This window comes from Lissotriton helveticus, chromosome 12, assembly GCF_964261635.1.
Source record: "Lissotriton helveticus chromosome 12, aLisHel1.1, whole genome shotgun sequence".
Classification (NCBI taxonomy): Eukaryota; Metazoa; Chordata; class Amphibia; order Caudata; family Salamandridae; genus Lissotriton; species Lissotriton helveticus.
Window position 1 is genome coordinate 735,641,524 of NC_136073.1, and position 27,575 is coordinate 735,669,098.

The 27,575-nt window shown below is 44.6% G+C and overlaps 1 protein-coding gene across 1 annotated transcript in view; it reads right to left on the reverse strand.

Moving 5' to 3' along the window:
- The window catches only part of VPS45 (vacuolar protein sorting 45 homolog), a 216,785-nt gene that overhangs the window by 51,823 nt on the left and 137,387 nt on the right, over positions 1–27,575 (reverse strand). The window contains exon 13 of the mRNA XM_078671388.1: positions 5,907–6,028. Coding sequence (XP_078527514.1) covers positions 5,907–6,028 — 122 coding nt within the window. The remainder of the gene's footprint in view (positions 1–5,906; positions 6,029–27,575) is intronic.

A 27,575-nucleotide genomic window follows, 5' to 3' on the forward strand; every position in this document is an offset into this window, starting at 1 on the left:
CGGGAGCGCCGAGGACTTTCAAAAACTGTTCATACCATATGTTCCCGCTCGGGCCCTTAGATCGGCCAGCCAAGGTCTTATAGAAACCGTGAAGTATAAACGAGCCAGATGGGGTGGCCAAGCTATTACATACTGCGCGGCCAAGCTCTGGAACAAACTGCTTCTGTCCCTTATGACATCAGCCGAATCTTCAGTGTTTCAGAAAGAACTTAAAAACCTGACTCTTTACAACTACATAGGCTATGCTCCCACTATGGTCCCAGCGTCTTCTTTTTCTACCCCTACATCCCAGCGCCAAGACGCCTCGGCATTCGAGCGCTTTACAAGCATCCAAACATAAACATAAACATAAATGGGAGGAGGTCACAGAGATTATTTTCAGTAATATTAGTGAGCTGCTGCTCAGTTACAATATTGAAAACACACATGACTATCCCTGAATATTCGATGTAAACACATTTAGCATTTGGATGATTGTGCCTGTGTCGTGGAAGTGACCTGGCCAAAGAAGGCATGAAAAAGCTGAAATTGGCTCAAATTCAAAGCTGTTCTGAACAGTGGCCCCAAAACTACATATGGCCCAATGCCCCCAAAATCCTTAAGATGTACCTGCACCTCGGGCTGCTCTGTCTCTTTCAAACAATCTCAACAGCGATTTGCATATGGCTAGTGCACCACACCAAAATGAAGGTGTGAAATGTTCCAGAGGTTCCGATTATTAACCCATTTCCCTTCACCTTTTTGTTCTACTGTGTGTGTACACTATGCACTCTTTTGAATTGCAAAGTGTTTGTGCTTTCAACGACAGCCAACATTGAAAGGCAGGCAAAGGAGGCTTGATATTCGACTGCAAACTGCAGGCGAAACACTCATTGCTGTTAAGTTGTCTCATGTGTGATACATTCAACCAGTCCAGACTTTTTAGGAAATATCACGTTATATACTAGGTATTGTAGTTTCAGTTGGGACATTGTAAGTATGTATTTAAAACTCCCAGTAAGAAAATCATGTTAGCTAACAATCCAGGAGTGGCAGCCAGAGTGTGAGGCATATTCTGGGGAGTTAGAATAGCTGGGAAGTATTTGTGGTGGGTGCTGAAGTTTAACAGGGACACCCATTCTACTGCAATGTTACTTCCTATAGGGAAGTAACTCTTTAGGGGAGCAACATCACAGCTTTCTTGTCAAGATCCGAGAAGGTTGAAAACTCTGGTACATATCTTCACTACGAGGAGAGACTGAACTGGTTGAGAGATGTTTACCAGAAAAAGCTCCCCGCTGCTACTGTCCTCCCTGAACTGCTGAGAACAAGGTTTAGTAACTGGAGCCAATCTGTAGTAAGACTTGTAAGTAGAGGGAGTGACCTCAGCCTGCGGGGATGAGCTGCTCCCCGACCAGGAAGATACATTAATGGACCTGATGACTGAATCCCCACCAAGGCTGCCCCGGGCATCTGACCAGTCAAGGACGCCACATGGAACTCAGATCCAGGCTGTCCAGAAGCTGCAAAAATACAAAGTAGAGCGTAAAAGGACTTTCTATTGCATTACAAAGAGCGAAATAGAACCCCAACAGCATCCCTCCCATTGCATTAATGTCCATGCTCTGCAGGAAAACTTGCATTTGCAAGTAAAGGCGCAGCAAGTAGTGTTTCTCTTTAGACACTGTGGGCACACTAAGACCATAACTGACTGCCTCCCTGGAAATCTGCCGCCCCAGCACTCTGCCCGGCATGAATTGAAACTCTTCTTGCTCGCGTTCCTCAGATCTGGTTTTCTATCTAACTTCCCAACCACTGTCATTTCCTATCCATTAGGTCTTTGAAATCTGAAGTAGTTAAAATACAACATATTGGTGTTACACAAAATATAAAAAATAGATTGATAAATAACATTGTTGCGGAGCTGAGGAGTATCTCAGGGTGTAGACTCTGCCCCTTAGATGTTTAATGTACGTAGGTATGTATGTCAGTGCGCTGTATTAAGGCAAGGGTGGGGGATTCTTAATTCCTTCCCAACTGCTGTTCTCTTGCATCGACCACATTTTAATTGGTGGGCTACATAGCATTATTTACGAATTGTATCTCCAAATATAAAATCTGTTGTGTGTATGGTGATCCACCTGTAGATGGTGGTGGCTGCTGAACAGCCCTGATGTCTTGGCTGGTCCAGCCTCACCCTGCAGGTGCCTCCCTCCAGCACATATGTCAATAACACAACAGTAGCTATCAGCTTTGTCAATGCATGTGTCTGTTGGCCTTAGTAGTGCCCCTATCCCTGCCTATTCAGAGCTATTGCTCCCAAGGTATGTTCTTAGACCAGCTGAGCGTTTCAACACTGCCTACAGAACCGACAAAGGAGCAATCAGAGAGCAGAGGGATATTAACAAGTTAACTTCTGGGACCAGATAAGTGGTAGGTTTTGTGGCAAAACGGGTTTATTTGTCTCTTCATCTTATAGTGAAGTTTGGTGGATTTTATCTTGAAAGTAATAACAATTTGACTGTTTTGCTTAAAAGAAAAGGTGATCTGATACCTATTTTGAATGCATATATCTTTGTAAGAGTTTGCACGACCTGAGTCCACAACGGAGGAGGCTGGGTGGACACCCAAGTGCATATAACAGATGAGCAGTCATCTCTGAAATGCCTTCTCATGTTTTTAGAAGCACACCACTTCCACTTCTTTTGTGAGGTAACAGTTTCCCACGAGTAAGACTTAACATTCGTGGTTCCGCTCACAGGCGGGCAGGGAGAGACTTTGAGGGTAACTCTGGCAGGCTTGAGGTTCACCCTAAGAGGTCTCTTTTGTGCCCTTTCGCAGCGCTGCCAATCGATTTCTAACTCCTACCTGACAGTCCAAATTACGTAGGCACATAATACCCACAACATTCTAGTCTGATGATTATAGGTCAGAAAGATCTTCGCATAGTGAACCTGCCTTTTCAGGCACTAACAGCTAAAGCAAGAGAGGTTAAATACCAATGATGCCGAATCAGAAAGTTAACAACATATTAAATAACAAACACAAAGTATAACAAATCAAAAAGCTACAGAAATGTCCTCTGTGAAATAACAATAAAAAATATTAACGCCAATATTTTATTACAAAACACTAAAGAGATTGTAAGCCCTGGGGCGGTCATGCCCCTGGGCCAACAATGCGCCATTCTGCTTCTCATCACTCATTTTTTCACTTCTTGGTATAATTGGTTCCTCTCCAATCCAGTAAAATACCTAAGGATGGGGTTTATATTTTTATAATTAACTAAAAAAATAACAAATAAAAGCTTGCACCTCACCATAGTTAAGCTTTCATTATTTCAAGGTTAATAAAATCAGTACCACAAAGCGGAATAATATCAAAGGCTGACAAAGTGAGAGAGCGAAATCTGTTACCAGTTCTATCACGGAAACAGATCTTGTTGCATGATCGCAACAATAATACTGCTCCCACTGTGCTCACCACCAAAGGCTATATGGACAACACGCCTCAGGTTCAATGTGCCTGACAAAATGCAATCAACTTCCAACCACAATCTTCGCAACAAGTGTGTCTCTTTCACCCAAGCCTAATATCCAACCCGTATCTAGAACCTGCATCTTAAGGTGACCCTATTTTTTAAATCCTACACTGTAACCTTCAAGACAGTCCAATAACTAGTGCTAGACCAGCGCACAGAATAGGTCCTCTTACAGCTGCAGGGTTAGGCTGCTTTTCTAGAACCTAGAATCGGAGCTAACTGAGGTTGTCTGCTGCAAACTGCTACCATCAAAATGTGGATACGTTCCGGCCGCCTTTCCTCCTGGCTTGGCTACTTGGGTGTGGCCACAAATGCACATATTCATTTCAAATAATCGGCTATCTAAAAAGAAATTAATAACTGAACCAGCCAAAGTTTTAGACGTCTCTGGTGCAAGTTTGATAGCAGCTTGAAATCCCACAACAAAGACCCATAGTTACAGTGTGGTGATTTATTAATTAGTAAGTTCACACAATGCTCTCAGAATTAAGCATCATTTCTTTATGCAGTACTGATATTCAAAATTACATTTAATAAATCTTTACAAATAAGACTTGATCATTCACATGCATACCGTTCCTGACTGTCGTAATTTTTGGTTCATTATATTAATTATCCGTAAGCATCTTTTCCCTTGTGGACTTAAAAGCATTCAACAGCTTTTCGCTTGTCAAGGCTACATCTAAATTGACACACACCACAGGCCTCCCAGCTCCTACAAACAGTAATGGTGTCCTCACTTCTTGATTACCCACCTGTATATGTCAGACATGGGGCTTTCGGTGGCATGGACCAGAGTCCTGCAGCAGCTGATCCACTGGCGAGGTGTCTACTCAAGTGGAGCCAGCTGAGATTCCACAGATGGAAAGAGAGCTACCCCATCTTCAAATAAGGAGGGGGAAAAAACAGATGGGTGCATGGGGCATCCAGTAATTTCTGGCAGGTTTCCTGTTTCCATCTACCTCCAATTGAAGCTCTTAGTGTTATAAGCCATAGAAATGCTAAACAGTGTTTTTAAATCTACCACTTAGGTCTGTGACAACTACTAGATGTCCTTTCCACACAAAGGATCACTGAAGAATTCCCCCTGGTAGCACTTGATCCCCAACTTCTAATGTATTTCCCCACACAGCAGAACCTGCTTCAGCGGTTAGAAGAATTGTTTCTCTATTCAACTCTACATCAAACAAAGGTATTGTGATGGGTAGCACCTTAGGAACCCACCCATGACAGTGCAAACAAGTGTGCTTTTATTCCTCACAGGTATTAAAGGGAATTCGCCCAAATAGGGATAAGCCTTATGTGAAGAGGTGGTCGGTATTCTAGCCATCTGAAAGGTATTGTTAGCAAAAAAGAGCGTTACTTCCTGGGGCGATATCGTACTTCTATAATGACTCAATAGATCCTGGGCATACGTCAGAAAATGTAATACTTTATTGGCTTTGCAGAATACTGGGCCTAAGATTAGGGTTTGCTATTTCTTACTGGTCTTAGAGTACACCCCTTAGATCTCAAAAGATAAAGGACAAGATCAGAAAATGTAACCACATACCGGTGTTACTAGCACTGGGAATCATACCACAAGGTCCCCGTTTTTTATTTGCCTTCTTGGCTACAGGTAATCAGGCCAGGACCTGCTCAGGTCAGGACCTATTTCCTGTCACCGTCCTGTGTCCTACTAGGCTCAAGTTTGATTAAAGCGCTCCCTCCCTGTCTCTTATGGACTGAAGCCACAGGTCAGAACACACCATAACTAACCAGTCTTCCACAGTAGTGGCTATCGGCCCAGGACACGCCTGTTAGGTAATTTACATTTTTTACATATCCATGACAAAAACTGGTTTCTAGGTGACAACAAGTTATTACTTTCTTGTCTGTTAGTTTTTTCAGAATTACTATCAAAAGGAGAGTGAGAAGAGTGAAGGCACACTGTACTTCCCAATGATATCGGACTAGACCAGTCTGTTCGTTTTTTCAGACATGGGACTTATGAACCTACAGCTATTCCATAGTTAGGGTATTAGGGCCTAGAAAAGAACCTGCCTGTCACTAACTATTCCGTAAGGCTCTTGACCCTAGGCCAAAAGGTGCCTCTCCTTACCCATTTTATACATCGCCGGGCTCCAGACCAGATCTTGCGGTCATTATTAGTTTCAAAGGGGCTCGACCCAGAATATGTCTGATATGCTAGAACGGTTCTCATTCAGTGCTCAGGTTTGCGCACATATGCAAAGTGCCACTTTGAAGTCCCCTCTGGAGGTGGTCTTCTAGGGAGACTCCCGTGCATTGCTTAACCCTAGAATTAATGCTCTGTGATGAAAAGGCACTGCCATGCTTGCACTGGGTTAGAGTACGCCTGTTGAGCAAGGTTAGCTATATTTCTTACCTGTCTCTAAGGGTGCTGGGCCCCAGGTATGGATAAAGGTTATCCTTCAGTTTCCCTTTGATAAGCTGGTCCAGAGTCTCTTGCAGGAGGGGCTGGTGCTGAGTATACACGTTTTCTACTCCCTAAAAAGAGAAAAGGCACACGCACATTGGCTCATTCAAGACAACTGATAAAACACACAATACTCTACTAAATGAAGCAAACCAGGTACAAATTCACCTTCATGACTGATGAGGTTTATTGTAAAGATACACAGTATCAGTCATATTATTAAACCGAATGATTCAGTTTGCAGTAGCTGGGTAGTGAAAAAAACAGCTCACAGGTCAACTAGGAAGGGGGGGTGGCGGTGGAACACAAAATCCACCCTCTCAGGCGCCACTAATATCAGTTTTATTAAGTTCTTCTTGTCAGGTGATGGTTTGTGTCCTGACAAGGTGTCAGCATCAGGAATAAACTTTAACGAATGTGGCTCTCCTGTGCCCAGGGGTCCACAGTGGGCCATGTATTGTGATTCAAAAGTGACTAAGGCACCAAATGAGCTTGGTCGCAGAGAGACACGTCAAGAAAGGACACGGCTGCTCAACTGGGACCTTCCCCACTCTTCTCATTGACACATCATCTAATTTTAGCAACACACGAGTCACACCTCTACGGACTCTGTGGTTGGAAATCAGATTCTAAATAATGTCAGCTTTGTTCTGTAAATATCGAAGGTCACTTTAACACTGCAGTGCATTATTTGTTGATTTCAAATGAATTATATAGTTATGACTTTAAATGTAACTGATATATAAAGGTTACAACAAACAGTACATACAAACTCAGCTGTAGATCATAGCAAATTACCATAAGTGGCAGAGATGGTGTTGGATGTCACAATTTAAGTAAACACTTGTTATTTGTATTTAACATTATATTTAAAACATTTCTTGCATTGCCACATGGCTTATAGGCAAAGCGCTGAACTAAAAAAACAAATACAATTAAATACATAAAAGAATATAAACAATTAAATAAAAGTACAATTAAAAATAACTTTAAAAACTTCACATACTTAAGACATTAAAAAGGCCGCTCACGGAGATTTGGCCACAGGGAAGGACGACGTGGGATTTCCTGCGCTGGGATAGCGCTCGTGTCTCTGTGTGGGGTGTGCTTTGGGTCAAGGATTTGGAGTGCTGCATACGCCGAGGGACTGCGAGGACCAGCAGGCTCTCTGCCCCACACCTGCTGCCTCTTCCCTCGGCGTTCCCGCCCCCCGCCTGAACATTTAAATACCTATCGCGGCCCCCGCTCCGCGGGTGCCGCTCACGGAGATTTGGCCACAGGGAAGGCCACAGGGAAGGACGACGTGGGATTTCCTGCGCTGGGATAGCGCTCGTGTCTCTGTGTGGGGTGTGCTTTGGGTCAAGGATTTGGAGTGCTGCATACGCCGAGGGACTGCGAGGACCAGCAGGCTCTCTGCCCCACACCTGCTGCCTCTTCCCTCGGCGTTCCCGCCCCCCGCCCGCAGTGCATATAATCTCGCGCCTAATCCCGCAACACGGGACGCGCGCGGGACAAAGCCCGGACAAAGGGCGGGCCCTCTACGGCCCTCATAGGACCGAGGAGGCCGGGACGGGCCACCCCCCTTGGCTCTGCAACCAGAGGAAGCACATCGTTTGACTTATACCCATAACACTTCCTGGTCAGTGTTTCTCTTTCCTGTAAGACTATGTCACGTAAGGGGTCCAAAAATAAATTACCTTTAATATGTGATCCAGGCCAGGGGACCCTGAACTTTACTGTGACCAAACAAACACTGTCCACTGTCCACTTTCGGTGAAGACGTGATCGAGTCGCAACAATCGTCAGACACCAGTCAATTACCCCCATTCAACTCTGTTAACTCGCAAAACTTGTCCTTTTGGGAGGACATGAATTCTTTATGCGGCACTAAATATGCCCTAGTGGCATCCCCTTGCCCCGTAAAAAGTTCTAGCATTTCTACCCCATTTGGGAAACCATGTGACTTATTAGAAAATACCTATGGTGTTGCCTTGTCTCAGGGCCCAAATAATAAAAGGAAGCAAGAAGAGACTATGGAAAGTGGGAACCATCTAAACACACCATGTGCTGGTCTTTCATCACCAGTCACCAATCCCCCCCTAACCATGGTAGAGAGTGGAACTTACGTAGATCAAGTACTCTTACTGTCCCAGATAGAGTTATTGTTTAATTCTATCGTATCACCTCTGGTTCACAAAATTAATGCCCTTGGCGATAGAATTACGGGTATCGAGAGAATCATTCAGGCCAACCCCCCATCACTTAATAATGATCCATCCATTGGGTGTAGAGCCCTGCAGGCTATCTCCATAACAAAAGATGTAAACCCTTCTACCCCTAAGAAGGTTATAGCCAACGGTCCTGACTTATTTTTTGCCTCAAAAGTTCCATTGCCTATTAACCCTAGCAAACATGTCCAAACTTCACCACAGCTTTCTAAAAAATGTGTTATTACCAAAGTTGCCCCTAAATTCGGGTCTAATAATTACACTGCTGCCAGAGCGGATCTAAATAGAGTAACAAGTAGAGCAGCATCTATACACTTGCCTCCTGAAGCCGCTCCTTTTGTTCTTGTTCTATCAGGTATACCGGCACCCTGCCATGGGAAATTTGAAAGCCGACAGGAACTTTTAAATAAGGTCTTATTCTGGCTTTCCAAAAACAGACCACTCGCGCCCAATCATGACGGTGGTATTCTAAGTGTTAGAAGGGTGGGCTGGCTAGGGTCGCTAACCAAAGACATTAGTGGGGATCTGGTCCTAGTGAAATTCAAAAACAAGAACATCGTCCCCCTTCTACGATCTTACCCGCCCCAAAATGGAGATGGCCCCATATCCGTCTGGGACTTACATGACTTTTATCCAAAGTATAATATATATCCTGCTGTTGGGAAGGGGTCCTCATGCGGTTTAACGTGTTCTTAAAAACTTTTGTAACCACAGCCAGTCTTCCACAATTGTAATGTTGTATTTATGTACATCATGTATTATTATTTTTTTATGTTGATGTTGCTTTTATGATTTTTAATCCTACAAAAATCGAATAAAGCTTAATCGAATCATTAAAAAGGCTGCAATCAGCAGAGACCTAATGTAGCCAAATCTTATCCAAAGAATGAGTTGTCAACATTTTTCTAAAAGTAGGTGGTTTGCTAGTAGTCATAAGCTGGGTAAAGAGTCGTCCAAAAAGTGTTGCTGCGAAGTACTCACACAGGTCTTCTTTTTTGTAAGCCTCAGAGGAAGTGTACAAAGATGAAATGGCTCCAGGAAATTCTTAGACTTACAGAAACAATCTACTTTGACGTTGTACCCCGATGGAATGTACAGATAGGGGGGCATAGTTGAATTACAGGGCACTCGCTACCATATAACCAGCATAACAACAGAGGATTTGGGCACACAAACCAGAACTACATCCCCTCATCTAGTTGGAAAAGAACAATCCCATGACCAAAGAGTGCTAGTCCTCAGCAGAAATTAATACATTGATCATCCTCGCCAAATGGAAATGGAAATATGCTGCTTGATGAAGATGTCGGACTTGTGACTACATATCGAAATTGGATACTGCAACTAAGAGAATTTGATTATGGAACCAGACGAAGAGAGATTTCATTCACTCAAGGACAAGGCAAAACATGTTCTGCGGTTATAGTTTAAGCCGATGGATATTAATCCAATGTTCAATGGCCTTCCGACATCAATGTAAGATGTTTGGCGTCTTCAAAGACTTGGTGGCATCTGCATATCTGAGGCTACCATTTTCTATGCAATACACAGCTACACTTGGCGATACCAAATCTAGACTGTAACATAGCTTACAAAATGGTTCCATGGCTCTGCATGTGTGATGTCAAAAGTCAGAGAGTGGAGATTTGTAGGTGCTAAATTGTAGAAGATGGTGTAAGGCTTTTGGAATATGTTCGAAACAGAGGGAGGTAGCAAGGGTTAGGACCTTCAAGTGATGGAGGGGGCAGGACAGTTAGCAAAGTGAATTTGTGACTGAAAGCGATGTAAAGGAAGGGGGCCTGCTTCAATTAAGGAGGCTACTAATTAAGGCTATGGATCGATTTGAACACCAGAATATTAACCTCTGCGTTAAACGTTATTCACACTGAGCCAGTCTGTCTGCATTTGTTACAGGGAGGAAGAAGTAGGCTGGGTCAACAAAGTGTTGGTTACTAAAAAAAGTAAATTTTCAATCGAACTGATGCAGTAGTCACTGTGGGATACTGCATTGAGCAAGGCCATGGCAAAGTGGGCCAAATACATTTCATTTTAAGCCTGACAACTCTTGCTTCATCGCATTTTATGAGGGAGCTCAGTCAGACATTTTCAGAATATAGGCCTTTGGAACATTTTGAAAATGTTAAGTTAATGAAGGCAACGGACGGCTTAAAGATTAATACCAAACATCAGTCATATACTTAAGCATCCCCACTTAGCTATATGTTGTAATTCATGTGGATGGGCTATTTTCATCTTGCCTCCTTCAAACATAGAAACTTTCCTTCATTCATCTCTTTTCTTTTGTGCTCGATGTATAAAAATAGGCATTGCAAATAGTCATCAGCTGACTTAATCACTCAGGCAATTTACGGCTGTATTTTTAGAAACTTGAAAAGAACAGATTTAGCCAAAACGCAATGAAAGCAATAGACATCTTCAATTGCCAAAAACGGGATGAAAGGAGTAGACAGCTTCGATTAAAATGCCCATTTAAATCCTTCAATAAAGTATTTTTAACGTTGAGTAGTTTAGGTGCAGAGTGCAGATAACATATTTTTTGTTTAAATCAGTTTATTTCCATTAAACAGAAGGTATTTTGTCCAGTCTGAAATCCCATAATTATTCTACGTATAACACAACTATTCAACCATTTACTGTTATTACTTCCCCAGCATAGCACATGCTCATGTAATGAAAAAAACGTGCTTCAAATGGACTTGGTGCGATGAACATATGAAAGAATCTTCATATCGTATCAATTGCATATCCTATGGAAGGCAGCTTTGGTCACCCTCCATCATTGCTCCTATTAGAGATCCTCACCTGTCTGAAGACACCACAAGCACCCCACCTCCCCTTCGACCATCCTCTACAGTAGGGAAAACACAGCTGGACTTTGACTATCTTATAAATCAGACCACTGATGCACATACTCTCTTCTGGAAAACATATTTCTTGCCGAGGTGGAGGACGGCAGAGTGTGACTTTTATGTCTATAAAAAATCAATTTATGATTTTAAATAGCAAGGTGCTCTTTTTATAAAATGGTTCTGGATTTAGATTCAAAACAATATACAATGGATTTGGTTCAGAAATAATATACTATTGTACCCGGAAAAGCCTTCCTTCTATTAGTCTGCTTCCTTCAAAGTCTATTATTTTAGGTCCATCGACTGCAGGACTATCAATAATGTTCTGACTTTATTAGGTACCGCTTTGGGTTTCGTCTTGGGAAATCTGTTTGTTCAGAGAAGCAGAGAGTGCTTGGATCCGACAAGCTGTCCATGCAAGGTCTGAAATTTCTTCTTAATCGTTTATGTAAAGCATCCATAAGAATTATGACAATAGCCTCCCTCCCTCCTCATCCAGTATCCCCAACTGTGCTACTTTCCTCAGGCTACCCAAAACACTCACTGCATCATCCAACTTCAAAATATGTTCAACTGGGCAGCATTTAAGCGTTTCCATTTCCTCAGAGTTGGAATACGTCTCAGCTTTATACCCATGGCTTGGTTCCATTTACCAAATGTTTCTTTTATTCCCATTTTTCATTTACTAAAATCTTCTATTTTACCTTCCACAACATTGTCCACAGTATTTGTGCTTCCAGTTTTTGTCAGTGGGGTGCACTGGTGGATTCTGGTGGATTTGAGTACATTATCTACCACTTGTCAGTACAACCTAATTTTTTTCCCGTTATATGTAGATCCTTTTTGGCGTGGTTTAGGGTGGCTCCTTTTCTTCTACGACATTTCCACATAGCTGCTCAAAAGTTTAGTATAGTCATCACATGGACTGAGTGGTCAATTTGTTTCCTGAGGTCCCCAATTGAGTGCACGTGTTCCACCTAGCAAGATATGTGGACTCAGCCACTCCATCACCTGCATCCATGTCCACAACATCATGGATGCTATAAGAAGAAGCTCCAAAGATGAATGTGATGAGTCTGTTGTTCTATTTTTTGCCTGGGCTCGCTGAACCCGGCAAGCTGCAGAGATCACCTACCAAGCTGCCATTTCCTTGCACTTCTGTCACCTTTTTGGTGATTGCAACTGCACTCTTAGGCAGACCCCAATTACCATAACCAGGAGGTGGACCATGCACAACATTTACCTCCATTTAGGCACCCATGGAAATTAGCTTAAAACTAGTAGAGGTATGGTTCCTTGAAAGCTGCAAAGCACTTCTCCTAACGGTTTGTAAACTGAAAAATCTGGCCGGATACATTCCCATTTACTTCCTTTCCAAACTTTAGGTGCTGTTTAGCTCTCGCTATCTTCTCCCCATGCCTGTAGCTTCTGCACTGGCACAATGATTAATAACTTACCATCAAAGGGATTTCCTGTGTAGGTCATCCAAGGACAGATGCAAGTCTGATTTTGAGGATATTGATATGGGATAAAATAATGCAATGAGTCTAAATAGGAAGTATGTACAAAGTTGGATGGTATTCAAAAATCCTGACATGAATCTGACCCACGTGGACCCATACTGAACTCACGCAGTAAAAGAAATGAAAGATCGAAGTAGAAGATTGGAAATGTGACCGTCCACATCCCACCTTTTTTCAATGACTCTAAGGACAATGAAAGAATTTCTCTTCTTCAGAGCATTCCACATCTAGCCAGGAATGTTATTTCTGAAATTGAGAAGATCTGGTTGTGAGCAGTCTCCAGAGCACTGCATTCAGATTTTGAACACTGTAAAACATGGCTTTCCCAGCTTAGGTCCAGAACAAGCCCGAGCATCTTGGGCCATGTGACTTTAAAGCCCTTTTCAGGGATACATAAAATATTACTTAGATATAACTGCAAGAAACTCTGGACTGTTAATCCTATATTTTTGAAGGTATGACATGAATGCCACCAGAGCATTCGTTATGGTAGACTTAAACAAGAAATGCAATCTCATGCAATTCTGTCTGATGCACATTTCGCCACCTCAGTCAAGGTAGTAATAGGCACCTAGAGGTGCCTGACTGTCTGTATTAGCTACAAGCTGCAAATGTGGCCCACATGGCAGCAGAAAGCAAAAGGCGTGTCAAAATATCTCTTCATTTAAGGCAGCAAATATGCTTTCAGCGTGCCTGTCTCTAACTGAACTGGAGGCTCATTCGGACCATGTTTCCTACAAATAACAGGATATGTCTGGCAAAATCCTCAGGACTGGGCATCTTCTTATATCATACTGGCATGAAGGCATGAACCAGGATTTTCTCCATTCTCATCTTCAGAACTGAGCTCATGAACATTTTCCCACCCTCTTTGAGGTGAGCAGCTGAAAAGATTATTTCACAATATCTGTAACTCACTAACAGTGCTATAATTGGTACTGCTGATCTTTGCAATCCTTACAACTTAGTTACGAGCCATCAATTTCCATAAAGAAGGAGCATTTATACCTCCTAGGCTTAGTTCATAAATAGTTTCCCTGTATTTTAACAATCTTTAAACCAGGCAGGAACACAATTATTGCAGAGAAGGCATTTTAAACTATGGATCCACTTCCTAAGTATTGCTAGTTCTACAAGGCAGATATGAACGTGCCCAAATTAAGCCATAAGGAGGTCCTACATTTTAGCACATCTAATCAAACTACATGGAGGTGGCAAGTCTTTAAGATTTTATTTAAGTAACATGTTCAAAGTAATCTAGGCACTTCGTAAAGGGGAGTGACCAATATCCCGACACTTGAAAACAATTGTGCACAGTACAGACGTGTTTTATGTCTGGCTATAAAAGGAGCTTCATTTGCTTGATCACAGCCTAATGAATATCCAATAGGGACATTGTCTAAATGATCATGAAAATGTCTAGAAGTGACTTGTTCTGGGATTCTTATTGGGGTTCATTTTAAAAATACAATATCGTGTCAGTTACAGAGTGAGTGTTACAACATTAGAGTGTGATTTCTCAGAACGTCACTGGTGCTCCAGCATGAACATTAAAAGCTTTTGTGAAGGCCAGTCCACAAAGTTTGCATTTAACAGACACTAACCCAGCAAATTGCACCACATCAAATAGCCTACTGCGCTCAAGAGAAATTGATCCAATGCAATGCATCCTTGGAATGCAAACTCACCACACAGGCCAATATCCTAGAGACCCTTAAATCTTCTACGAATATACTCTAAGCCAAAGCACTTCACCCAATGGTTCTAAAACACCACACAGTACTGCACCCCAGGAATACTGACCCCACCACACTGCAATTCACCCTATAAATATTATTCACCACAATGTGCTGCAATGTAGAGATAGCAACCTACCACAGTATACAGCGTCCTAAGGGGCAGTAACCACACTGCACTGCATAATCTGGGCACAAACCCACCACGCTCCACACTTGGGTACCTGATGCACTGAAATACATCAAAGGGGGCACTAACACATATACCGCATCCTCAGTACACTAACCTATCACACTTCACTTTATACTATGGCCCGAACCCACAACATTGAGCTGTAACCTGTGGTCATTAAACCACCACTCTAAACAGGATTGCAAGGGGATTAACTTACAAGACTACATTGCATTCCATAACACTAATTGCAGCACGGGGCGCTAGAGGGCGCGCAAGCAAGATGGCCGCACCTGTGTGAGGCTCTAACGGCCCGGGTGACATTATCCTGCTCCCATTACACAATCACTCGACCAGAAATGGCGGCATCATCGCCAGAACATATTCTGCTGTGAGGTTAGGGGCTGAGCTCACAAAAGAGTTGCTAGACGCGGTGGATTGCAGTGGCTTACTGCTAGACCCTACCGGGCTAGGCTGGAGCTGGACGAACTGCACTGGGAGCTGCCGTGGCAAAACAGACGCCACCAGAATCAAGCGGCGAGATCAAACTGAGTCGCGGCTGAGCCCCGGCCGCAAAGCCCTGAGCCAGTGAGTGGTGGGCGGAGAGTGGAACTTGAGCAGCGGATCCGAAAAAGTAGGGCGGGGTCGCTCACCCCCAGGTCCCCGCCAAAAGATATCTGCACCACTAACAGAGGTGAGCCTGCTTCGCCCGCGTAAGAGACGGCAAGAGAGGCAGCGTCCTGCTGAGAAAAGCAGCAGACCAGGAAGCTGGGAGGCGTTGAACCGTCGGGCCTCTGAGACCCAACAGAGTGGCCGGTGTGGGGCTGCGGCCTATCAAGCCTTTGGGATCTGCGCAACCGGCTTGCTCCGGCCTAGTGCAAGGCTCTGGTGCGAGGCGCGAGAGCGGGCCCGGAGGGCTGACCGAACTGTGCTGTGTCGCGCCGCGGAGTGGCGAGCACTCTGCCCAGTGATTTTGGAGGGTGAGGCGACGGGGGCCCTGTCACGAGTGTCGAGGAGCAGTGTGGGGGGGTCACAACGCCCAGACCACCTGAGCAAAGATTGGAGCAAAGACGCCCCCGGCCCCCAAAGGACGGGGAGACCGCAGAGGCCACAGAAGCAGCCCCTCCTCTGAACAGCATTTGAGGCTGGATGTGAGTACCATACCACTGATACAGTTTAATGCGGCCTTTGTAGCCATAAATTGAGTTTAATTTTGTACGTATGCATGCAGCACTTCCCTGCGACTGTTCGAATTAATTAACTGCACCTGCATATATACTGGGACACTAGGGAACACGCAAACTTGACTCCCAGGGCACCCTGCCCCTGCCCAGTCCCAGTTCGCGGGAAGGGTGGAGGCGGGGAGCTGCGCCCTCTGTTGCTACCCCACAGGGTGAGCCCCCAGATCACTGTTACTCCTTACACCTTTCTCCTTTTCTTTTTTTGTTGTTGTTCTTCTCTCTACACCCTTCAGGAGAAACGAATTCCTGTTGAGAGAACCTGCAGGGGTTACAGTATTGTTTTTTTCTTTCTTCTGTACTGTAAGGTTGATTCTATTTGAACCCAAGGGAGGGTATTGTATTCACGACAAGGTTGGGTTGTCGATGTGGGTGTGGAGGTCTAAGAAACTGTTTGGGTACGAGTTTAATGTTTAACAATATGCTATATGTATCAGAATTTCAGAATGGCACCCAGAGCAAGCACGTAGCCACATTGCCAATCATTAGTGGACTTGCCCAACTGGCGCAGATCCTGGCATATGCGGAGCCCCGAAAGTGTTAAAACAAGACGCAAGCATCAAAAGACAGACACCGGCAATCCCCCTGATATACGACTCCTTACTTGAAATATTAGGGGGCTGGGAAACCCCCGCAAATGTAGGCAAATACTAGGATACCTAGGCAGACACCGCATACAAGTGGCGATGCTGCAGGAGACCCATCTTGATCCTCGGCGTCCCACAGAAATGTGCTGCTAAATGGGCAAGGTATAGCTGCTTCGCTTGTTGCTCCACCTACTCCCGAGGCACATTGATTCTGGTGAAGAAGAACACTCCGTATGTGCCTGTGGGCACAGTCTATGGCTCACAAGGCCGTTTTAGCTTAATGTGGGGAATGCTGGCATCCCACTCGGCCACACTAGTCAGTTGTTATGGACAAAACACTGATGACCCAACCTTTTTTTGCCACCCTATGGGGAAAATCATAGACTCGGGATCTACGCATGAGCTGTGGGGGGAGACTTTAACACTGGATTCAACCTGACGCTGGATAGATCATGACCGCAACCACATCACTACAACCGCTCACAGCACCTAGTGTGCGACATACTGATAGACAATGGCTTACTGGATGCATGGCGACACACATACCTGGAGAAGAGGGAGGGTACATGCTACACTGCAGCGCATGGGTCCTAGTTGAGATTGGATAATTGGGTCAACACCAGGGGACTGGGCACCTGGCTGACCAGGGTGGAACATTTAGCTCGCACTCACTCTGACCACTCTCCAGTGCTCCTGTGTCTCTCACCACCAATTGACTGCTCCCCCTACATGAACTGGTGCCTGAATCCCATTACGCTCTTAGACACAGCTTTCCAAACTGAAATGGACCAAGAGGTCCAGGACTTCTTCCAGCACAATATGGGTTCGGTCCAGCACATAGCGACGGTATGGGAGGAGTTTAAAGTTACTGTTAGCGGATTATGCATTGCCAAGGGGGAGGGGTACTCAGGGACCTATGCACAACACTTACAAGGTTAGAGAAAGAGATCAAGCACCTAGAGACGGACTTCGCCCGCTCGCCCACCCAGTCGAAACTTGTTGATCTCAGAGACAAAATAACAGAGTATCAAGACACAGCAGACCGAGAGTGCCGGTTCCGGGGCAAGTATTTTAAGGCTCGCAGATATGGTAAGGGTGAAAGACCGGGGAAAGCGCTAGCTGAACAGATCCGTAGGCCATGGGGCTCCAGTTACGTCCTGGGATTGCAAACACCAGGAGGGGACCCAGTCAAAGACACTTTGAGTATATTTCAAACTTTCCAAACATTTTACTTGTCGCTATACACTTTGGCACATCAGCACCCACTAACGTTGCAGCAGTACCTGGAGCCCACTGCCCTTGGCTGGCTAGGAGACTCTCAGAGAGGATTTCTCTTGGGCGACTTCGAACTAGATGAAGTTTGCGAAGCAATTATGCAGCTTCAGTCTGGTAGAGCCCCTGGCCCAGATGGCATAACATTGGATTTTTATAAAACATATATGGATCAACGTGCCCGATACTTAGACAGGTGTACGAATAGGCCTTTGAGCTGGGGGAGCTGCCGCCTACCATGAGAGAGGCTACAATAATACCTTAGGACTCTGTTTGCAGTAATGCAGGACATTGACCCAGACCTCGAGACAGCCACGTTTTTTGTATGCCATCAAGGAATTTGACTCTGTGGAATGGGATTATCTGGTTGGCATCCTGGAGAGGGCAGGTATGCCGCATGATTTCCTATCATGGATGCTGCTGCTCTACACACGGCATGTGCTAGAGTGATCATAAATGGAGCCACCTCCTCCCCCTTTGCCATTATCAGGGGCACATGCCAAAGATGCCCGCTATCACCGCTCTTATTTGCTCTCGCCGTTGAACCATTGGCCTCCAACCTTAGGCAGCACTATCAAGACTGGGCCCTGGAATATCCCGCTAGGCATATATTACTTTCGCTAGACGCAGATGACATCACACTGTATATGCGCGAACCCCAGACCAGTCTCAATCCAATTCTACGGGAGTTTACTGTCTTCAGAGAACTGTCAGGAGTTAAAATAAACTGGGGAAAGTCCCAGATGTTTTCCCTCACGGATAATGCCCATCCATACCCCTTAGAGTACCCTATAGAACGGTGCTCGAAGAAAGTAGTCACTAGGGACAGTGCGGAGCTACTCCAGTCGAATTATGGGAAAACAATGGAACATATAACAACCTTGGTGACAAGATGGATAGCCCTACCCTTGTCTATGGCAATTAGAATATCCCTGATGAAGATGGTGGTTCTGCCAAACTATTATACTAGTTTGCTAATATCCCCCATGCTCCGGGACCAACATTCTTCAAAACTCTGAAAACTCAGATGACACGGCTTGCTTGGGGAGGGAAACAACCCAGACTGAAATGGGAGACCCTGACCCCTACCGTACTCGCAGGGCGGGTTTGAAGCTCCAGACTTTGAACTCTATTACCTTAGTGCGCAGGCACACAATGCAACCTTACTGATTCGATCCCCCGCCCTTCATGCCGCATTTGGCGGTGGTATATGAAGAAGTGGTTCTGTCGGGAAAGTGTCAATTTCTATGCTCAATGAAATCAATGCATCCACAACATTACATTTTTTGTGAAGAACATTTACGATTTTAAGTTGAAGGAAAAGGTTCAACGTCACTTTTAGAGAACCAAACTGTAATACTTGGAACACACCACAAGGATAATTAGTTTTTAGTGAGAAATTACACTTTGTATTATATGAGTATTATGCACACAAATTAATGAACATGGTTGTCCATAAAACAATACAATGCAGGGCAATAAAGTGATTGAAGTGCAAGAAAAGTGACTTTGTGGTGATAAGTGAAAAAAGTGCTATAAATATATTATACAAAAAGGTAACATGTAAGAGCAACAGTAGTTATGTTGTACTGTCCAATTTCTAAATGCATGAATACACGGCCCAAGAATGACTTTGTGTTAGGGTCAGAGAAGCTGCATGGACTAGTGTGACTGAAACGTCGACGTTTCGACCCTAGGAAGTAGCGCAGCTTAATATGCGTCAGGGGCTGGTCTTCGTCAGGACAGGGGGGTAGGAAAGCAATAGTTGACAGCCACAATGAATGATTGATGGGGATCCTATGAAGTGAATAGTGTAGGATCCGAATTAATTCTGCACGGATAGATCCACACCAGGAGGTTGTGGTCTGAGACAAGGATGAAAAATCATTCAGTCTCCACCAGCTGGTTGGAGAGGGATTATCGAGTGATTTAGGGTTGTGATTTAATTAATGCCGCCAGCAAGCGATTATTACAACAGGAAGGGAGAGACGTGATCTGTTCTGTCTGCTTCCGCTTCGCTACTAATTTGGGGGTGGAGCAATACTACATGCAACCTACACCTCTGTCAGGATTCAAAGCCACGCAAGCGAAGACGAGAGAGGTATGCTCCACCACTGTGGCATGTACTACAGCCGCCTGGCAGAAGATTGCTCAGCGGACAGACACGGCAATACTTTACTCACCCCTGCTCCCGGTGGTTGGGCACCCGGACTTGGAGGCAACCCAAGAGATGCAATGCCGCCAGCTCCTCGAGAGAGTAGGGGTTACGAACTGGGGAGACCTATACATGGGAGGGATATTGAGCACTACAGAACAAATCTTCAGGGATACTGACCCCGGGGCAATGGACCTGTTTATGTATGTGTGATTGCGGCAGGGCTTCAGAACTGCTCCCCCTGACTTCCCGGCTGAAGCCCAAACGACCACTCCACTGCACCGATTATTACAGACCACAAGCCCTACTCGTGCAGTATCCTTACTATATCATACTACGCAGGCGACTATGCTGGCAGGCGCAGGGACGGCAAGAGAGAACTGGGAACGTGAACTGGGGAAGACCATAGAGGAAGAGAAATGGGTCTATTGCTGCCAGCAGACAAGTAAAGTGTCGGCCAGTAGCCGGATGCGAATTCTACATTATAAATATCTTCAGAGATTATACTATACCCCCATCAAACTCTGCAAATTTAAAGTGAGGGACTCGGACACTTGTGATAGATGCTGACAGGGAGCAGCGGATTTCCTGCACTTAGCTTCGGAATGTGCGGAGATCCAGTTATTTTGGGGTCAAATATTCGAGGCACTAGCTCAGATGACTTCTTCAACAATAACACAAACACCCTTGGTGGCGCTTTTAGGGTACACGGCACACATACCTGCAACATATTGGCGATACGTGACACTGGGGCTACACTTAGCTAAACTGAGAGTGGCGTGCTGATGGGGCAGGGGCCGAACTCCTAAGTTCAAGGAATGGCTCCATGACCTCCTATTCTGGCAGGAACAGACACTCACTTACGCAGAACTGTTACCCACACCTTCTAGGCCCAGAGATATTTGGGACCCATTGCATGCGTACCGGCTCGCAAACCCAGAGACGTTGGAAGAGCGGCCAGACTCCCCCTCCCAATCGACCAGCAACACAGTCCCTTTATAGCGACCCCAGAGGTGACCAAGGGGTCTGGTTAACTCCCCCTGGTCCTACACTAAACACCAGGTGCCCACCTTGTATCAACTAGATAAGGAACACGAGAGACTACCTCCTCAATCACAAAGCAACACTTGACTTTCAGACCCGCATAGATCATATGGGACTATGCACGTGCTTGACTGGAACTAAGTAAATATACTAATAAGATTATAACTGATACCGAGATATTCTGATTGTACTTGTACCTATGGGGTATTTTATGTTTTTTCTTTGTTGAAAGGCCAATAAAAAAATAAACTTTAAAAAACTACATGCAGGACACGGACGGGGCAAACACATTGCACCTCCCTACAGGGACACCAGTCAACCACACAAGACTCCATGCTAGAGACACTAAACAAACTTAATGCTTAGAAACAAATCTGCAAGTCTGCAACAAACCCCATGGGTACCCAATTACAATAATGCTCAATATCCTAGAGTAGGAAGCCAAACACAAGACAGTACAGAAGGTATACTAATCCACTACACTGTAGCCAAGGAGCCCTAGCTCCACATTCTGCATCCTGGGGTCTGTAACCAACTATATTTCACTGTATCATATGGACCAGAACTAAGCACAGTGCCTCCCAATAGCACCAACCCACCGCACAGAACTACTGCTAGGGAGTTTAACCCACCACCATCCTGCATCATGTAGCCACTAATTACATACAGCTTTCTAAGATTAACCCATCATAATACACTAAATGCTAGTGGGACAAACACCCCATAGTGAAGGTTCTAACACTCTGCACCATGTAGGTAAAGCAGTTTGTGGCGCTAAACAACTGACATAGACAAATTAAGCTTTGTGTGCCAAGGATGCTGCTCATCGTGCTCAATGCAGTTTTCTATAGAAGGGACACTAACAAGCAAACAACACTGTTTTGTAGGTGATACAAGGCCACCACAAAACACCGAACTATAGGCAATATTCCCACTAATTTTTTCACTCTGTGTGTAGCAGAGTAAGGTCTCTGTAAGGCTAAGTGTGACAAGAACCCGACAGCATGTGTAGACCAGGGCTTTAAATGGGATGAAAAAACTAGGGGGTCTCTCAAAGGGGCATGATCGATGCACTAAGGGGTTGGCTAAAAAGCAATTAAGCTAAAAATCTGTGTGTCTCATAGTGTTCCACCTGACTGATATTTTGCTGCTTCAGTCATTGCATCCAGATTTATAATACGAGTAATATTACACCTACAAGAAGACAGGACTATTGGCTTTGTCAATGGTTGCTTGTTGCATAAAATATATAATATTGAAAATGCCTACGCTCTTGTGGTAGAGGTTGTGGCTTAATGCTCGAGCTGCCGACTTAGGAGATGGGTTTTGAGTCTCGGGTCAGCTTAACATCCTGTGATTCTGGGCAAATCAATTAATCTCCCCATGCATTCCCAAAAAAATAGAAAAATAACTAATAAAACATGTAAAGTGCTCCCATACTTTTGGGTTGAGTTTGCACTATATATAACTTGCTGCATTTCTTTTCTAAATGTGGGGCTGATGGTTTGCCTTTTGAAAGCATTTATGTTAAATGCTGCCCATGACAAGCGTGGTGATTAACATCAATTCTTTCAAAAGACCCACAATCAGCCCGCAGCCCGCTCTATTTAGAAAAGAAATGCATCAAGTTTAAAAGAATGAACGTGTGCTTTCAGATGATTCTGAAAGCACACCTCATGTTTGTAGACTTGCTGCATTGGTTTTCTAAATGGAGCACGGCTGCGGGACTGATTGTGGGTCTTTTGAGAAAGTATTTATGTTAATCACAGCACCGCTCATGGGCTGCATTTAACATAAATTCTCTCAAAAGGCCCACAATCAGCCCCACAATGGCGCTCTTTTTAGAAAAGAAATGCAGTAAGTGCAGGAGTGTTTTAAAACAGTTGGCACAAACGCTCTCCCAGGATGTGCTGTGTGTGCGTACTTCACACATGGCACTTCGCGCTAGGGGGGAAAGAGGTGCGCGCACGCGCCTCTTACAGGGAACAGTGACTATAGGTAAACTATTGAACTAAATTACCCTGAACTCTTGGGATACTAACATGCATCACAGTATCCTATGGCAACTGAATTACCATACACCACTATGGAGCACAAGGAACTCAACTCCCCACCCAACACTGTGACCTGCGGGCACTTACCCACAACACCCAATTGCGCTGCAGCCTATTCACACTTAACAACCATATTTTATCCTAAGCTATTAGGTCACTGGTCTATGCTGAATTCTGTGGGGTACCACCTACGACACTGGACTGAAACTTCAGGATATTACCTAATCATGCTGATCTGCGCTTTATGGACACCAAGTTATAGAGTGTCTACCCTCAGTCCAGTGCAACAGGAGTCTAAGGCACAAGTCCAACACAGTTCACTGCACTGCATTAAATAGATCTACCATATTGCACTATATTATAGAGACCTTAACCCACTATGCTACACTGCACCCGAGGGGCACTAGATGATATAGTGTACTGCATTCTGGGAACACATTCCTATTATTCAACTACTAGGAGTCAAGAGGGGTAGAAAAGACTGGATCGCCCTCCACTCAATCAAACACTAATCAAAAAATGACCCAGTCCTCAAGGCAACGCAGAAATAAGTCAGGCTGTAAACAGTTCTAGATCGTCCAGAGAGCACTCTAGTTATATCTCTATTCATAGAGATTATACCACCGTTTCAGGCTGTTGCCAACGTTAAAAATTGAGCCCATCTCTGATAAACAGAAAACCATCCAACACAATACAGACATTCACTCAAAGGGACAACATTTAGGAAAAGGTGTGAATAGCTAGATGACACCTCACGGGCGCACCACCAATGGGGCCCCTGGTTGGTACTCACCAGGTTGGCCCTGTTCTCATCATCGGTGTCAAATAGCTTAACGAAAACGTGTCCAAGACCCAAAGTAAGAAAAATAACAGTGAATGGTGCAGTGTACAAACAACATATATGTGACACAAGACTAACAGCGTTCAACATATAACACACACTAAACTGCGCAGCAAGATATTACTCGTACTTTATTGATATCTTTTTGTTGCATTGCAGTTCAACATGTAATATAAAAGGGTGAGATATGAATACTACCTATCGCCTCATACTCAACCCGCAGCCGACATGTTTCATTGCCTTAGGTATAATATCAGGCAATTTCTTCAGGGCCAACGTATATTTACGATGTCACTGCCAGCGGTACTGTGCTTCTAAATGCTGGAAATCAAAAACATAAGACACACATATGTATATATGTGGGCATCTGCCTGTAGCAATACTGCATATTTAATATCCACTTTGCACCCTGTTATGGATTAAAAATGCTTTTTACCTAGATAAGACATTTGCTTTCATACCGTTACCGCTCTGGCTCTGTGCAAAAATCTCAGACCCCCTTCCGATCGGTAAGTAGGGTCCCGCCTCCCTTCCTGAGGTGCCTGGACAAATGACACGGGGAAAACGCCATACGGGCGGAAATTAACATCAGCATGCCTACTCTCACCGTCTATTCATCACCAGGTTCCGCGTTTGTATGCTTACTCGCGGAGGTCCTGCAAACGGCGTTTCCTCAACACCGGAGCGTCATGGGTTGGGCTAGCAGTTTATTTATCAGCGTTTCTGTGTAGCTAGACTCTGATTGGCCCAGCACCTCACGTGAGAAACAGGTCGATGATTGGGCCTTGTAACCACGTGACCGCTTGCTCGTTTACAATGTCTATCCTGTTAAATCCAGCTTGTCATATAGACCTACACTCGCCCGAGTGGGATATAAACAAGTGGAATTACTTTGTACACAGATGTGGATTCACAGGTGTAACTTTACACAGATCGAAAGGACGGCCGCCATCTTGGAACAGTCTATCTCAATGACATGTCCCTTTGAAAACTACAAAAACATATCGGCCATCTTGGAATATTACTTCTATATTCAAAATGTACCTGGTTTCCAATGAAGGCACCATATTCCTGACAGTTACTTGTCACCTTATCAAATTCCCATTAAGATCGTATTACTAATGGTGTGGTACTGGGGTAATGTCATGGCGTTGACTATAAGCTAGAGACATATTACAGTGTGTATAGGTAAGTTCACCAGGGTTAGATAGATAAGTGAGAATTGGCTATCTTAGATGTTTCTTGCTACCCATCAAACCAATGTGAAACCGATACTTAGACAATTCCTATTTTTACAGTGTGTTCTAGAATTATTGAGCCAAGGAACAACTAGATCATCGTAGTTTATTCCATTCTAATAACTCATTAAGTCCCTGTTGTTCACTAGATTCTTGGAAAATCCAGCGCGCTTCTTTAGTCGCCAGTCGTTTCTCCATTGATTGTGCATCCCCCATAACTCTCTCCAGAACAACCCATGTGAAGGTGTGCTTATTGCGATGACAATGTTGCACTAGTTTTGTCGTTAGCTTGCCCTGTCGTATCGTGCTTAGATGCTCCTGAATGCGCAGCTTGATTTTGCGCGACGTCAGCCCGATGTATTCAAGGCCGCATTCACAGCTCAGCCTGTAGACTACATTCGTAGTATTACAATTGCTAAACTGATTTAACGTCCAGGTTTTTCCGGATTTTAGTTGGATGGTGTTGCATTTATTGGTGATATGGCACACAGAACAGTTGCCACAGGGGTAGTGGCCATTAGGTACAGTCGAGGCTTCTGGTTGTTTCTTCTCTATCATCCTAGTATGGACGAGTTTGTCTTTTAAATTAGAGGCCCTTCGAAACGCGAAACGAGGAGGTGGCATCTTATGGTCCTGTGTGCTAAGAAGGGACCAATGCTTCCTGATGGCCTGTCTGATTTTTGTGGCTAGTGGGTCGTAGGTCATGACCACTGGTATGCATTCAGATTTTTCTTTTTTATTTGACTCTAGGAGTGCTGTCCTCGGTGTATTGAGCGCTCTCTTGTTGGCTTGACGGATTATTTTACGTGGGTAATCCCGAGCTTGTAGCCTGTTGCTCAAGTCAATAGCTTGTTCTCTGTAGGTCTCAGTTTTTGAGCAGTTCCTCCTGTACCTCATAAATTGACCCACCGGGAGGTTATCCCTGAGGGCCCGAGGGTGGTAAGATTGGTACGTGAGGAGAGAATTTCTATCTGTTGGTTTTTGGTGAACCCTGGTCTCAAATTTTCCATCTGCTGCCTCAATGTCCAAGTCCAGGTACACTGCCTTCGTACGGTGGTAATTCCAAGTGAAGCGTAAACTCCTGTCTTGCGTGTTCAGCCAATTGAGAAACTGGAGGAGACAATCTTCCTCTCCCGACCAGACGAGGAGCACGTCATCGATATACCGCCTCCACAGGCGTAGGTGTTCCCTGAAAGGAGCAGATATTTTAAATGTCCTTGATTCAATGACCTACAACCCCGCCACAGAGTATATTGTGACTATAGACATCGAGTCTCTGTACTCGTGTATCCCCCAGGAAGCGGCCTTATTAGCAACTGCTAAAGCAATCAGCAAACAAGAGTGGTTCTACGATGCTCCACAGAGTTTTATCCTACAATGTGTAGAGCTAGCCTTAACAAAAAAATTTTTGGGCTATAAAAACGAGCTTTTCCTCCAAGTGACGGGAACGTCGATGGGGGCTACAATGGCACCGAGTGTGGCTTGTATTTATGTGGGGCAATTCGAGGAGCACGTCATCGATACCGACCAAAACCCTTTCAGGGAACACCTACGCCTGTGGAGGCGGTATATCGATGACGTGCTCCTCGTCTGGTCGGGAGAGGAAGATTGTCTCCTCCAGTTTCTCAATTGGCTGAACACGCAAGACAGGAGTTTACGCTTCACTTGGAATTACCACCGTACGAAGGCAGTGTACCTGGACTTGGACATTGAGGCAGCAGATGGAAAATTTGAGACCAGGGTTCACCAAAAACCAACAGATAGAAATTCTCTCCTCACGTACCAATCTTACCACCCTCGGGCCCTCAGGGATAACCTCCCGGTGGGTCAATTTATGAGGTACAGGAGGAACTGCTCAAAAACTGAGACCTACAGAGAACAAGCTATTGACTTGAGCAACAGGCTACAAGCTCGGGATTACCCACGTAAAATAATCCGTCAAGCCAACAAGAGAGCGCTCAATACACCGAGGACAGCACTCCTAGAGTCAAATAAAAAAGAAAAATCTGAATGCATACCAGTGGTCATGACCTACGACCCACTAGCCACAAAAATCAGACAGGCCATCAGGAAGCATTGGTCCCTTCTTAGCACACAGGACCATAAGATGCCACCTCCTCGTTTCGCGTTTCGAAGGGCCTCTAATTTAAAAGACAAACTCGTCCATACTAGGATGATAGAGAAGAAACAACCAGAAGCCTCGACTGTACCTAATGGCCACTACCCCTGTGGCAACTGTTCTGTGTGCCATATCACCAATAAATGCAACACCATCCAACTAAAATCCGGAAAAACCTGGACGTTAAATCAGTTTAGCAATTGTAATACTACGAATGTAGTCTACAGGCTGAGCTGTGAATGCGGCCTTGAATACATCGGGCTGACGTCGCGCAAAATCAAGCTGCGCATTCAGGAGCATCTAAGCACGATACGACAGGGCAAGCTAACGACAAAACTAGTGCAACATTGTCATCGCAATAAGCACACCTTCACATGGGTTGTTCTGGAGAGAGTTATGGGGGATGCACAATCAATGGAGAAACGACTGGCGACTAAAGAAGCGCGCTGGATTTTCCAAGAATCTAGTGAACAACAGGGACTTAATGAGTTATTAGAATGGAATAAACTACGATGATCTAGTTGTTCCTTGGCTCAATAAT